The sequence below is a fragment of the Camelina sativa genome, chromosome 14 (genome assembly GCF_030686135.1).
Source record: "Camelina sativa cultivar CO46 ecotype springtype chromosome 14, ASM3068613v1".
Lineage (NCBI taxonomy): Eukaryota > Viridiplantae > Streptophyta > Magnoliopsida > Brassicales > Brassicaceae > Camelina > Camelina sativa.
In genome coordinates this window covers 19,174,567-19,188,852 of record NC_141893.1, presented here as the reverse complement: position 1 = coordinate 19,188,852, position 14,286 = coordinate 19,174,567, and the positions used below count along the sequence as shown (strand labels likewise).

At 36.4% G+C, this 14,286-nt stretch overlaps 2 protein-coding genes and 1 non-coding gene across 3 annotated transcripts; 1 reads left to right on the top strand and 2 right to left on the bottom strand.

The window, feature by feature from the left end:
• Window positions 1–970: 970 nt before the first annotated feature.
• LOC147928423 (uncharacterized) lies at window positions 971–3,779 on the bottom strand. The gene is made up of 6 exons (XM_087486133.1): window positions 3,295–3,779; window positions 2,838–3,201; window positions 2,139–2,672; window positions 1,401–2,018; window positions 1,196–1,301; window positions 971–1,005 (listed from the first exon to the last, which is right to left on the bottom strand). The coding sequence occupies exons 1-6, from the start codon at window positions 3,777–3,779 to the stop codon at window positions 971–973; spliced, it is 2,142 nt and encodes a 713-aa protein (XP_087342259.1).
• Window positions 3,163–3,269, top strand: LOC147928424 (small nucleolar RNA R71). Its single transcript, XR_015581249.1, has one exon. It is a non-coding gene; the product is annotated as a small nucleolar RNA R71 (small nucleolar RNA).
• Window positions 3,780–11,388: 7,609 nt separating the features above from the next.
• Window positions 11,389–13,663, bottom strand: LOC104742088 (uncharacterized protein At4g37920). Its single transcript, XM_010463054.3, has 6 exons — window positions 13,373–13,663; window positions 12,793–13,139; window positions 12,519–12,690; window positions 12,171–12,415; window positions 11,801–11,988; window positions 11,389–11,708 (listed from the first exon to the last, which is right to left on the bottom strand). Exons 1-6 carry the CDS (start codon window positions 13,518–13,520, stop codon window positions 11,549–11,551), a joined length of 1,260 nt encoding a protein of 419 aa, XP_010461356.2. The 5' UTR covers window positions 13,521–13,663; the 3' UTR covers window positions 11,389–11,548.
• Window positions 13,664–14,286: the final 623 nt, after the last annotated feature.

Genomic DNA, 14,286 nt, shown 5'->3' with positions numbered 1-14,286 from the left:
CACAGTTCATCTCCCTGTAACCCTCCATGTGCATTTCCATGAATTTGGCTATGTTGCACTTGTTGAAAAGAAGCTCCACATCCTCAGCTATACCAAGTTCCAACATAGTCTCCTTGTGTGGATATCTTGTCCCTTGGAACTTCATGCTCATGAAGGCTTCATAGAGTTGGGTTGTGGAAAACTTCCCAGAATTTTCTTCTATCTCTTCTTCATCATTCTCTTCTTGATGTGGCTCCTCGGCTTGTGGTGGTTCTTCAGCTGGCCTTTTCCCTCTTGAAATGTTCCTCCTATGCTCAGAAAAATTGAACACCAATTCGCCTTCTTCCACACTCATGACCCAGTCTTCTTCCTCAGGTTGACTCTGCCGCATTTTCCTACTCGACGAGATACTCGACCGTGTGCGTGGTCGAGTTCTAGATCGAGTGTCTTCCTCAGCTTCTCTTGGATTGTAAGGAACCTTTTGGAGCTCAGGAAAGTTGGCAGCTACAAGCTTAGCGGCTGCTCGGCGAGCAGCAGTTCTTTCTTGTGAAGTCATTTCAAAAGAAACATTAGAAGAACAAACTCAAAACTCAAAATCAATAGGTTAGTGAACCAACAAGATAGAAAGCAATGAGCTTTTAGCTTTTAAAAGAGAGTTCTACCAAGAATTTGAAGTGTTTATGCAAATGAGAGAGTGTGAAGGACTTAGAGTCGATTTCTTATGCTTATAAAGAGGTGGAGGGGATAAAGAGACAAGGGTGGAGCGTGTATACCATTCAAATTCGAAATTGGAATCTTTGACTCATTTTGGCATATGCTCGACCCCACCACTCGACCCCACGTGGTCGAGTGCCTGACCAAGTTTGAATTTCAAATTTTTGCTTCTCCCTCCAATGAATTGACTGGGCTTGGGCTCGATTGGGCACTCGATCGTGTGCTCCTTGGTGGGCTGGTAGAGTGGCCTTGAAATTCCTTCCCATTGAGTCCAAACTCACTTAAGTCCATGTACAAGCCTCATATAAAAGCCTACCCAAAGCAAACATAAAAGAAAAACATCAAAAACACAAGGGAAATTAAACTTATATACAAAGATACCTTAGGGACTTCCTCCGTAGTGAGCTTGTTTAAAGTCACTGAGCTTGACTTTTGGTTCCTCCTTAAACTTGGTTTGGAGACCAGAGAGGTGATGAGTTCCCCCCTGGTTCAAATTGATCACCATGGTCATTGTTGTTGGTCGAAATAGTCACTACACTTGCAGCTTGTTTACTCTTGATCTTGAGTCTAGGTCTTACCTTCTTCAAAGACCTCTTGTTGAGTTGAACCTGAAGATCCTTCACTAAACCAGTTAACACTTGAACTGAATCCTTGAGCTCTTCAATAGTCTTAGCCTATGCTGAATTTTTAATCCTAGGGTCCTCTACATCCTCAAAATCTTCACAGCTAGCTTTTTTCTCTACCACAAAGTGTTGACCTTCAATAGTAGGTTGATGTGTTGAATTCTTGATGTCAAACTTCATAGTGAAGTCTTTAGCAAGGTGGAGCTTGATGGTTCCCATCTTAACATCTATTACAGCCACAACTGTGGCTAAGAATGGTCTCCCCAAGATGAGAGGGTCTTCTGGCTCTTGATCCATGTTCATGATCACAAAATCAGTTGGGATTCTAGCCTCCCCTATCTTGACTGGAAATTTTTCAATTACTCCAACCACGTCCCTCTTTGATCCATCTGCTAGGCCAATATAGAGATTCCAGGGCTTGAAATGTTCATACCCCAACTTCTCAGCCATTGAGTATGGCATTAAGCTTACTGAAGCTCCTAGGTCACATAGACACTTGTTGAAGTGCATATAGCTGATGGAACAAGGTAAGTTAAATGACCCTGGATCTTCAAGCTTTGTTGAGATAATAGCTTTCCCAATCTCTTCCAAATCCTTGGTGTCTTGATCTTGAGCTTTTTGTTTGGATAATTCAAGAAGCATTTCCTTGAGGAAAGGATGTTGAACATATTTTTCCAAAGGAGGTCCTCTCTCTTTCTCTTTCTTCTCAATGACAACCTCTTGCTGTATGGCCATCACTTCTCTTTTCTCAATGATCTCCTTGAGTTCTTTCAGCTTTTGTGCCTTGAAACGTCCTGGGAATGGTAGAGGTGATTTATATGCTGGAGGAATGTACTTGACAGGTGCAACAGACTCGGTGGAGTCTACTCGACCACTAGCTTGACTCGTCACTCGATCGTGTGCCCGATCGTGTGCCAAGTCGAGTGCACTGTCGAGTGCCTTCTCTTCTTGGTATCCTTCTTCATTCTGAGCTGAAACTTGTTGAATACCCTCCCCATCTTGAATCGCACTGTCCTCAGTGACAACATCCTCTATAACAAAGATAGCCTTGGCAGTGAACTCCCTTGGGTTTTGAATCGCCTTTCCAGGCAGTTGATTAGGTTTTGGAGCTGAAGTAGAGGCCATAGTGCTCTCCATGAATTTAACCTTGGAGTTAAGGCTTTCAAACTTGATGTTCAGGTCACTGTAAGTGGAATCTATTCTCTGGTTGATCTCAGCAAACTTCTTGGAGGTTTCCATCTGACCAGTGGCTTGGTTAAGCAACAGCTGCTGCATCAATGTTCTTAAGTCTGGTTCTTGGGCTTGGGTGGTCTGAAACCATGGTGGGGGACACATCTGACCCTGGTAACCTTGGTTCTGTTGTTTGGGCACATAATTGTGCTGTTATTGTGCTTGTTGTGGTGGATAGACTTGGTCATGTGGATTGGCCACATTTGTACTCCTATAAGACAGATTGTTATTCTTGAACTAGTTATAGGGTTTGAATCCTCCTTGGTTCTGGATGTAACATAGCTCAACTACCTCATTATCCCCATCTTGAATTGTTGTGTCTTCCTCAGCAAGAAAATGAATGTTTTTCTGTTGACTGAGCAGAATCTTGTCTAACTTCTCATTCATCATCTTCATATCCTTCTTGTATTTCTCATCTGGGGTTGAGTCCACAAATCTGACAGTTCTATCATAGTCTTCATTATAGTTGCCATCTGATTGGGCCAAATTTTCTACCAGTTCCCATCCTTCATCCATATGTTTGTTGAGAAAATTTCCATTTGATGCAGTGTCCAACAACATTCTGATCTTTGGTAGAACTCCTCTGTATAATGTGCTAAGCAGGGACTCATTGCTGAACTCATGGTGTGGACACTGAGTTTGATAACCCTTGAACCTTTCCCAAGCTTCACAGAAAGTTTCATTATTCTTCTGTGCAAAACCAGAAATCTCATTCCTCAACCTTGTTGTTCTTGCATTGGAGAAGAACTTAGCTAGGAAGGCTTTCTTGCATCCATCCCATGTGGTGATGGCTCCTGTTGGTAAGGTCTTCTCCCACAAGTGAGCCTTGTCTCCAAGTGAAAAAGGAAACAGTCTGAGTTTGAAACTGTCTTCACTTACACCATTGATCTTGGTTAGGCCACATAGCCTGTCAAACTCATCAAGGTGGTCTAAAGGATCTTCCATTGGCAGACCATGGAACTTGTTAGACTGAATCATTGTGATGAGCCCACTTTTTATCTCAAAATTATTATTTGCTACTGCAGATGGAACTATTCCTGCCCTTTGTGTGTGAGTGTTTGGAGCATCTCCTGCTCCAGTATATCTTGGTCTCTGCATGGGTGGATCCATCAGTACTTGTTGCTCTAGTTCTTGAAGGATCTTGGTTTTCTTCTGTCGCAAGTCCCTTGGTAGGCGATTGATGTGATCTATGTACTTCTGCAGGTTCTGATTTCCTTTTGATCTTGTCTGCATCAACTAACTCGACCAACTGCTCAGTTTTGCACTCGATTGTGTGCTTGGTCGAGTGGAGTGGTCATTTGCTAACTGACTGACTTGTACTCGATCACTGTGTTGAAGGTCACTCGATCGAGTGTAGGCTCGAGTGGTGTACCTGAAACTCAAAATAACCAACCAAAACTGTGACAGTGGTGAACAATTAGTAACAGAACTTAATCTTGGATCAATGTAAATCCTAAATGAAACAAATCAACACACTAATGGCAACGACGCCAATTGAAACATATCTTTTGTGTGTGTAGACCTATGAATGGATGTATGATGAACAAACAAAAAAACTTAAGGCTAGGATGATCAGATGCAGTGCAAGGTGTTTCAATATCCTTATGATGTTGTAGCATAAAGGATGTCAATCCATAAAGTGTGAGATGTGCATGCAATCAAAATATGAACAGTAATCCAAGTTAAGCCAAGTATGAAAGTGGTTTTGGTAAAACAGTTTAATGAAAATAATGAAAATGTAGAAAGTAAAGATGCAGAAAGGAAAATGCTTGAAATAGAGGTTGTATGCAAGTAAGCAATGCTGAAATTAAACTAACAGAAGTAAAAGCACTAAATAAAACAGTAAAAGTGCAGAATTGAAATAGAACAGAAAATAAAGGAACAACCCGAAGGTGCTCGATCAAGCACTCGACCGTGTGACTGGTCGAGTGACTAGGTCGAGTGGGTTTTGACGAAAAACAGATGCAATCTTGACAAACTTAAACTAAAACAAATGCAATGAAACAGGATAATATGTGATAAGTAAACAATCAAATGGTAAAGAAGGCTTCCAGACATGGATTCATGGGCTAGTGTTCAGGCTGTGGCTATCTAAACTGGTCAACAAACCTCAATCAAACATGACTTATCTCTAGACAATGATCTTAATGACTCACTAATCCACTCTCATGACAAAAGTGATTAAGTTACAGTAACATCCTAACCCAACTCTCATTGGTGAAACCATACTGAACAGGCCTTAAGCACCAGACCATTATTTGTCAAAGACCACCTTGTGCAACCAATCTCTTGGGACAAGCATGATAATCTCCAGTATTGGCTTTATCTAACAACCTAGACATTGGTGTGATGCTAGGAAGCTTAAGATCTGCTCTTACCCTCTCAGATATAAGAACAGCTTAGAGCACTCCCAACCCAGAAGAGATATTTAAACAAGCAAGCTTGACCATTCCAGACTACCACAACCCTAAACCAGCCTAATCCATCTCCATAATCCTAAATCACTACTCAGATGCACAAATCATGATGATGATGAACATAAACCCATAAAATGATGAAACTAGCATGATAAGCAAGATGAAATGATGAACAACAACTTAATATAAAGAAGCAAGCTCAGATTCTCAACACACTGAAAGTTATGGAACTTACAAAGTACAGAAATCTGAGAGAAAACAGTAAATAAAAGGTGCAAAGCAGTAAATAAATCCTAAAAACCCTGAAGGGGTAAGAACTAGTTTTTTTTGGTGGCTATAGAGACTTTTTTGGCTAAAAAGAGGACCTTTTGCGGCCATGGGGTACAAAGAGTATATATAGAGGGGGAAGGAAGCCCTAATTTGGCTACCAGACAAAATAGCAAGGCGGCTCGATGTACTCAACCAGATGTGGTCGAGTGGCCTTGGTCGAGTGGGTTTCCTTCTGCTTCCCACCGGTCGAGTCTTGAGTTCCACACAGTCGAGTGCTTCCCATCCAAACGGTCGAGTTCTTCAGATTCAGATGGTCGAGTGCTTCATGTGCTGTTGGTTTTCTCCTTGATTCATCTCCTATTCACTCCATTGATTTCACTCTCCTTATCCCAGATGCTATTTCCATGCTTCTTGAGTCCAATTCACATGTTCAAACAAGGAATAATGCAAATGCAATGCAGATCCTACTCTAATGCACAAACAGTCCTTAAACTATATAAAAGTGACAAGATAGGCTGATAAAACATGTAAAAGATGTAAATAAACAGTGATTGAACAAGGTAAAATATATACATATCATTCTTCTTTCTGTTTCACATCACAACTTTGATGTAGACCAAGCGGAGGCTGTGAATGATAGCCTTTCAAAAGCAGTTTTCAATACATTTTTATCAAAACCACAGTTAAGTTATCAATTAGACAAAAAACTGTTAGTCTGCATTTTTTTTAAAAAGTTAATAATAATAATGAGGTGCAGTTTTGTCCAAGAGTTTATGCCTTAGACCGCTTTTGCATACACTATTGGTTATTACCCAGCAGTTTTCATGCAAAAAGTAGTACAGTGTTTTTAAAATAATTTTTAAAATAGATATGCAAAAGCAAAAAAATTTCATTACCTTTCCATTCTCTTTGATAAATTATGAATAACAAAATAAATAATCATTAATTTACATATGTAGATAGGTACAAAAAATTAATAATTTACAAATAAGATGTTTAGTTATGCTTGAAATAATTATATAAGAAGTTAAACATTTAGTTTAAATAAATTTGAATATTTAAGATTCAAAATAATTTTTCATTAACACAAAGAAGATAATAATTTACAATTATTTTAATTATCTATATTTTTACTAGTTTATTCATACAATTATTTTAATAACAACAAAACCTATACATATATATAATTTTATTGTGAACCACACTTATTTTTTCACCAATTAAACTTTATTTTATATCGCTTATTTTGGAATAACCGCATTTTTCCTGCAAATACATTTGTCCCGCACGTATCGCATTTGAACCGTACCGCAATAGCAAATTTTTTGTCCTGCACTACTAAATCTGCGGTTAATCTTTGTTGTTTCCTATTTGAAGTCGTACTTTCCTTTGATTTGAACGGTCATATTTTTTTTATTTTGTCAAAAATTGAAGTGGAGGAGACTAAACTGAAGAAAATCGTTTGACGATGACTTAGCAGACGATAGTGATGTGATGACTGATGACAGACAATAATATTTAAGTAACCAGAAAGAAAACCAGTTTATTATACTAAACAAGCCTTAACATCTAAACACAATATAATTAAAAGCTTTTAATTATATTGGAAGTTCAGAAAGAAACTATATAACACATGATTTTTTTTCAAGAAAATAGATTTAAGAAACAACCATAGGCAAGAAACACACAAAAACAACCACAACTAAGTTCAAACCAGTAATAAATAAAATGAAATCGAATCCATTATATTTTTTATTACATGAAAGCAGCCACAATAAGTGACGATTATAGCCTGTAAAAATAGTCTTCCAAATTTGTAATATGCTAATGTGAATAACAATTCTTAAAAAGAAAGAACCTGAAAAGTCTATACTTCATCTTTGAGAATATTTTTTTTTTATAACCCCATTTTCTTGCTAATATCAAAGCGTTTTCCACACCTTCAGCACCAGTGTTCATAGGAATCACCGTATCATAACAAAACATATTTGTGAGATATCAATTTTTCTGATTTCATGATATAATATATATGTTCTTTAATATCAAGTTTCATAATTTTTTGATAATTCAATAGTTATTTATATTTTCAGTATTATTTCTATTTTCATATGATACTTGAGTTTTTAATTTCATAAATATAGTTTTTATATATATTTTAAATTTTATTATGTTAAGAAATAAGTTTTTGTTTCTTTGACTTGAAAATTATATTCTTCTCTTACTAAAACAATACTGAATATTTTGGATGTTAATATAGTTAATCCAAAATGTTCAGTTTTCATTAAACCAAAAAATTAGATGTATATTTAAAAAATTAAAGTATCTTCCAATGAAATTAAAATTGCATTTTTAATTTAGAATTTTTTCGTTTGTTGTTAATATATGTATTTCTTGTTGCTCTTTATTGTTGCTGCATTTTTTGTTATTATTTTTATGAAATCATATAGTAAAGTAATATTTACGTTTTCTTGTTTTTGATTTACGGTGCTTTGGAACATCAACATATTTATATTTGTCTTGTCTTAACATAATTCTTACACTAAACAAACTCATTTACACATATGGGCCTTACTACAATAATGGCCCAATGGCTTTTTTCTTTAGTGACCATGTTTCTTCTCCTTTACTAGACCTAGTTTTTTAATTGGTCTAGAAATCTTAGCTGTATTAATTCAAAATTTTTTATTGGCTATTGATATTAACTGATGTGTCAACACTAGCTTGAATGTTAAAGCTGATGTGTCATGCTCTTGTGAAAAACATACAAGTTTTCTTGTATTGATATAATACTAGTAGCATTTTTTAAAGGAAAAAAAAATCATTTGAAAAGAAGTTTTACTTGTTCAAATGTCACAAATAAAAACAACTGCCAAGTCACATGCAAAATCTTTTTATTTGATTGTTTAGTATTCTTTTAGTCAGTCTTTGAGTCACATATTTAACAAAAGAATATAGATTTAAAATAGCGATTTTTTTTTTAATATAGATATTTTATATTAAAATGGACCTCCCAATAAAATTGGGCAAGGCCTTGGATTTTACATAGGAAAGAAACAGTTACAAAATGGAGAAACGGAAAAAATCTGCTGTTACCGGGGGAGAGGACCGGAAACCTGCTGATGACCGGAAGCAAGAATTTGAACAGTAGTACCAGCAAACACAAGCCCCACAGCTTTGTGGCAACACCAACGGATCATAGCCTTCAACGAAAGTGTTTGGTTTCCATGTCCGACTCATTTCCGTTGATCCACCAAACCCACTATAAAGCTCCTGGTCTGCTCAAATCCCCGACGACCGGCTCTACCGGAGTTAGATCCCGTACCTAGCAATCTAACCCACTGGAATCTAACACCTTACCTCCAGATCTAGCGTCTTCCGCAACTCCAAGCAATAAACTATTCAATCCGATATGGTGGATGCAAACATCGCGGCTGGTGGCTCAATCAAGCCCCCATAAACCGGAATCCACAATTGCCTTCTAGGAATCCAAAGACTCCACAGTTAACCACCAGTACAAACAACGCAACCCACCAATCTCCCACTGACTTCCGCCGCAACCGCAGTGTCCGATTTGATGGGTGAGCCTAGAGAATTTGTTAAAAATACCCTTTTTGATATACTTTTTTTCAAAAATACCCCTTTTTAACGATTTTTATTTTTGTCCTCCTTTAATTTTTAATGACCATTTTACCTTTAGATGAAAAATATTTTAATCAATAAAAAGAAAAACAAATTTTTCCCACCAAAAAAATTTCCGACATATTTTCCTGTCAAAAAATTTTTGAATTTTGGTGGGATATTTTTATTGATTTTTGGATCATACAAAGAAGAAGAAATAAACACAACAACTCGCCTAGAATTGTTCCCCGATCGAGTATGCTCCATCTGGATCAAAAAATATCCAACCCGATAGCGGAAGGTTGAAGAAACGGTTTAAGAGTAATTAAATACCGGTTCACTCTCGGTTTGATATGGTTAACAGAAAACCAAAAGTTTTTAAATTAAAAATTAATAATTAATTAGATAACCGGGATAAAATTGGAATTTTGATTTTGTTGAAAAATCATGGGTATGAAAATAACAACACTAATTATTTTGAGTATTAAATAACATGTTTTTATTATTTGATGTGTTTTTATTCCAATCCAAAACCATTGGGTATTAAACGTCCAAATAAAAATAATTTCGGGTTTTTTTGGCATTTTTCCCAAATCCAAATGGTCATTTAGTTTGTTTTAATGGTCTAGGAAATAATTCAACCACGGGAAAAAAGCCGAAAAATATCCCATCTATTTTTTATTTGGACGTTTAATACCTCATCTTTTCTAATTAGAAGAAAAATATCTCGTTTATTTTTGTTTGGTCTAAAAATACTTCAACTTTTTTATTGTTAGCAGATCCTTATCAACGATTTAACAGTTGTTACTGGCGATACATAAACAATAAACACCGTTAAAATTTTATCTCTGCGTGTTAAAATATATATATATATATATATACAAGTTCTAAATAACATACCAGTTATATTGGAATAGTCTGGTGGTATAAGTGGGTATTTTTTCCTCGAGGCTAATAGGTTCGAACAACCTCTTAAACGATTTTTTTTCTTCGTTTTTTTTGGCTTTGCTGATAATTGAAGAGCAAATAAAACTAAAACCCTAAATCCAGATTTCAGATCTCTTTGTCTCTCCTTTTCTCGCTTTTGACGCTCTTTCCTAGCTGCCGCCACGAGTCTCATCGTCATCGCCTCCGTTATTTTCTGGGTATTCTTCACGTTGTCGATCCGTTCTATTAACTCATGGATTTCAGATCGAATACGAAGTGAAACTCAATGATTAAAACGAATAATAACGAATTGGTTTCAAGGTGGAGTCTGAGCCTGAAACCGATATAGAATTCGAAGGAGACAACAAGAGCCAAGAGGTCGAGATCAAACCTGTCATTTTTGTTTGGGGGAAGAAGAAGAGTGAATAAAAAATAAAATAAAAATATTATTGTGTGAACTCGTCGAACCTGTGACCTTCGCGGGAAATAACACCTCTTATACCACCAGACTATTCCAATAAAACTGGTTTATTATTTAGAACCTGTATATATAGTTTAACACGCGGAGATAAAATTTTAACAGTGTTTATTGTTTATGTAACGCTGGTAATGGCTGTTAAATCGTTGATGAGAATCTGCTAACAATAAAAATGTTGAAGTATTTTTAGACCAAGCAAAAATAAACAAAATATATTTTTTCCAAAAAAAAAAAGACATATTAAACGTCCAAATAAAAAATAGATGGGTATTTTTCGGTTTTAGGTCCAAAAAAAATAAACGAAGAAGAAGCTGTAAACTAAGTTGGACAAAAACAGTAAACACGCCCAGTGAAACTCGAACCCACAATCGTTTGATTAGAAATCAAGCGCCTTAACCATTAGGCCACGGGCGCTTTTGTTCATTGTCTTCATTTGTAACTTATATACCAACGATTAATAAGGCTGCGGAGAGATGACAAACTTTTTTTTCAAAAAGAAGACAAAAACCTAAGTGCATGGAAATCAGGTCTCTAATAGTTTAGTAATCGACCAAGAAAGTTAAAGAAATAAATGGAGCCCTAGGATTTAAATTTTTGTGTTATTTGATTTATATATAGCCTCCAATTTCTGATCTATATGTTTAGGTGTAATTTAGTTTTGAAAATCTTGTTTATTTGATCTTGAAAGTAATTTGTTAGTATTTTTTGGCATTTAAAAAAGAAAAAAGAATATAGAAAGAAAATAATCTCTTGCCCTCTTGGCCTAGGGTTTTGGTTTTGTAATCTTCAGTTCTTACATGTTAAAAATTTGAATTTTACTTATTCACTCCGAAGTCTAGTGCTTTTTGATAGCCAGGAAGAGTATGAAATGCTCGAGAACCCATAATTTCAACTGTAATTAAGCGGAGCCTACACAGCTTTCGACTATGATTTCAAAAGGCCAAAAGGTTATGAGAAAATACCACAACTCTCTCTAATTAAGATGGATACTTATAACATAACTCTTAACCGGGGGAAGAAGCTGAGGAACAGCTTTCATACACAAAATTAACATGTATGAACAGGAAGCATGTGTTATATTCAAGAAGAATCAAACTACGTACTCCGGGAAGTATATATCTTGTGCACGATGTTTAAGTGTCTCACATATTCTATTTATAGAAATGCAAGATTCTACAGTTTAGTCTTACGGTGGTATCAAAACTATGTGTGAAACCTGAAGAATGTCATACACCATATACAACACATACATAGTAACAAAAAGAGAAATTATGATCTGTAAAATCTTTGAATCATAAATACTTCTTTTCAACAAGCTTCTTGAGTACTTCCATTTTGGCAATGAGCTCAGGATGCATAAGGTTTTTGGCTTCCTTCACTAAACTCCCTTCTTTGCTGAAATGATACGCCTCCAACACCGTCTTTATTAAACTCTGCAAATGCTCCGGCGTCCTACACAGTTTCCATTTTTTACTCAGCCTGAGGTTCCATAACTTCGTAAATATGTATATAAAGCTAAACCGATCTAGTTTTCTCGTGCTTACGTGTATAAGTAGTCTACATCAGTCCCTTCAAGCTCCTCCCCAGGGGTAAAAGCGTCTTGTAGAGCGCTCAATTGTTCCTGAGGATCCTCTATCGATAGTAGATACTTTAGTATTCTCACTTCTTTGGGCATAAGCCTCTGCAGATTCCCTCTTGCTGTTACGTACAAATGATACAGTATGTCTTTTACCTGTCAAGAACCAACACCAAAAATGGGTAAAAGAAATAATGAGGTGGGTTCTACGACTTGTATGATTTCACATGGCGTTTCTCTTGGATGAGCATAATGAAAGAAATATGCTCATCCAAGAGAAACGCCATATGGTTACTAATTCAAATTCTCTGCTACTACTGAATGTAGGAGTTTAGTACCTCCTCTTTCATCATGTTAGATTCCTTAGCAGCAGACCATGCTTTTGTGATCATAAGAACCAACGCAGAATCAAGCTGATTCTTCTCAGCCAAACTATCAATCTTTCTGCAAGCAGCATCAAGGGAAGGGGAGTTGATTATGTCCTGGAGCTTCAATTCCGCAGCGTTTAGTGCGTCAATGCTTTCTGTTGAAGTGTCATAGGCTTGTACAGCCGCAATAGACAACTTCCCCAGCGAGGCAAGAGCTTACCAAAAAAAGTTACCATTGAACAAATATCAGTAGATTGTTTTGTTCCATTGGGGTTAGGCAAAGGGTTTCAAATTAATTCACAAGAGGCACAAAATTACCATCTTGCTCATCCGGATTGTCATAGTAGGATTCAGCAACAGTATGCAAATGATCAAAAAACTCGTTTGTGAAATCCTTACGTCGTCTTGCAACAAGTTCACCAATTTCAGCTGGTGGTGTCCTCTTGATAACATTCAGAAGCTCATCATGCCTTTGAATATCTTCATCAACCTGATTAAGACCAGTGTCACAAATTAAAAAGCATAGATCACCCGCATTTGAAAATACACAAGGGAAGGGAAACATAATTCCAATAGCTTCAAAGTTTTTCACCTCCTTGAGCTTTCTTGCAAGCCGATGAACCTTATGCTTCATCTCAGGGTTATCCTCGGAATCCGCTCGCTCCTGACACCGTTTGTAGAAATGTGGCCGGATACTATCCCATTCTTTGCTAAAAGCTAACAGTCTTCTCCAGTCAGATGGTGTAGGCTTATCAACCATGAAAACCTCAATGAGCTTATCACAAACTTTGGTCATTCTCTGGTTATCTACAACCTTTTCGGAACCACTATCCGTTCCACCTTCTTTCTTCTCCTCTTTAGCTACAACACTTTTATTATCCACAACAGCTGAGACAACAAATCTCTGAGGTCTTTTACCCTTCAAGTTCAGTAAACATCCTGAGATTTCACAAACAATCACAGACCAGTCAAATCTAATGGAAACTAAAGCTACCTTTATACTGCAATAAGATCAATGTTTCGATTTGTAAGCAATTAAAGATTAATCCTTTATAATCAAGAACAGCATATGGGCCATGTAGAAGCAAGTAAGACAACAAAGTTTCGAAATTTCTAAGGCTTTAACACAAATAAATTACTAAGATTTGAATTTTTTTTTGACAATCTTTTACCTTGTCCGATTGGAAGACCACCGCCGGAAGTGACTTGTACATGCGTTCCGGCGAAATAGAGAGGAGAAACAAGACGAGCTCCGAATTTTACAGAGGTAAAGCTAGAAACTGAACAAGAACAAGAAGATTGGAATAAAACGGATACCATTTTCTCGGAAAGAAGACAGCTTTCACATAGATAGGTTGAAGAAAGGGGTTTTAGCCGGAGAAAAGAGATGATTCTGATGAGGAAGACGATGAACTAATGGCACTATTGTAATACTTGAGGGCCTTTTCTAAAATACAACTCACAACACTCGGCCCGTTAATACGGCCCAACTATTTTGAAATGAACTTTTTTTACTTTTTTGGAAAAAACCCGTCTTCGCAGCATAATACCTCTAATTAATAAATTGGACAAAAAATATGCGGTTTAATTTCCGTTGCTTTAAAAAACCATCGTTTTATTTATAACAGTAGATCCAACTTAATTACTCTTAACTTTAATGATGGAATTGTTAACCACAGTTAAAATATAATCCTATGTAATTAATTGGTCGTAAAACAAAGACACAGTTGCCCTCTTCTTTTTCCCCCAAATCGATTTCGATTTTAAAATCCTAGAAGCCAAAAAATTGAGAACATCACAATGGTGAGTCAAAGTTCAGAGTCTGATGCGAATTCGAGCCAGAGCTAGGGTCCTCTTTGCAACACTTGTGGACTCTAGCTCAGAGTCTGATAACCAGGTGGGGTTATATTTTAACTGTGGTTAACAATTCCATCATTAGAGTTAACAGTCGTTATGTCGTAAGTATGGATCTACCATTATAAATAAAACGATGATTTTTTAAGGCAACGGAAATTAAACCGCGTATTTTTTATCCAACTTAATAACTAGAGGTATGAAACGGCAAAAAAAAAAAAAAATAGATAGC

Excerpts from the sequence above, each read along its gene's own strand:
- LOC147928423 (XM_087486133.1), bottom strand. The coding sequence starts at position 3,779 with ATGCAGACAAGATCAAAAGGAAATCAGAACCTGCAGAAGTACATAGAT. Across the intron at positions 3,202-3,294 it reads AAGAAAGCCTTCCTAGCTAA|GTTCAAGGGTTATCAAACTC; the intron begins GTTCTTCTCCAA and ends AGCTTGGGAAAG. Across the intron at positions 1,302-1,400 it reads GCTGTGAAGATTTTGAGGAT|GTTCAACTCAACAAGAGGTC; the intron begins GTAGAGGACCCT and ends AAGGATCTTCAG.
- LOC104742088 (XM_010463054.3), bottom strand. The coding sequence starts at position 13,520 with ATGGTATCCGTTTTATTCCAATCTTCTTGTTCTTGTTCAGTTTCTAGC. Across the intron at positions 13,140-13,372 it reads TGGTCTTCCAATCGGACAAG|GATGTTTACTGAACTTGAAG; the intron begins GTAAAAGATTGT and ends GTGAAATCTCAG. Across the intron at positions 11,709-11,800 it reads GATGTAGACTACTTATACAC|GACGCCGGAGCATTTGCAGA; the intron begins GTAAGCACGAGA and ends GAAACTGTGTAG.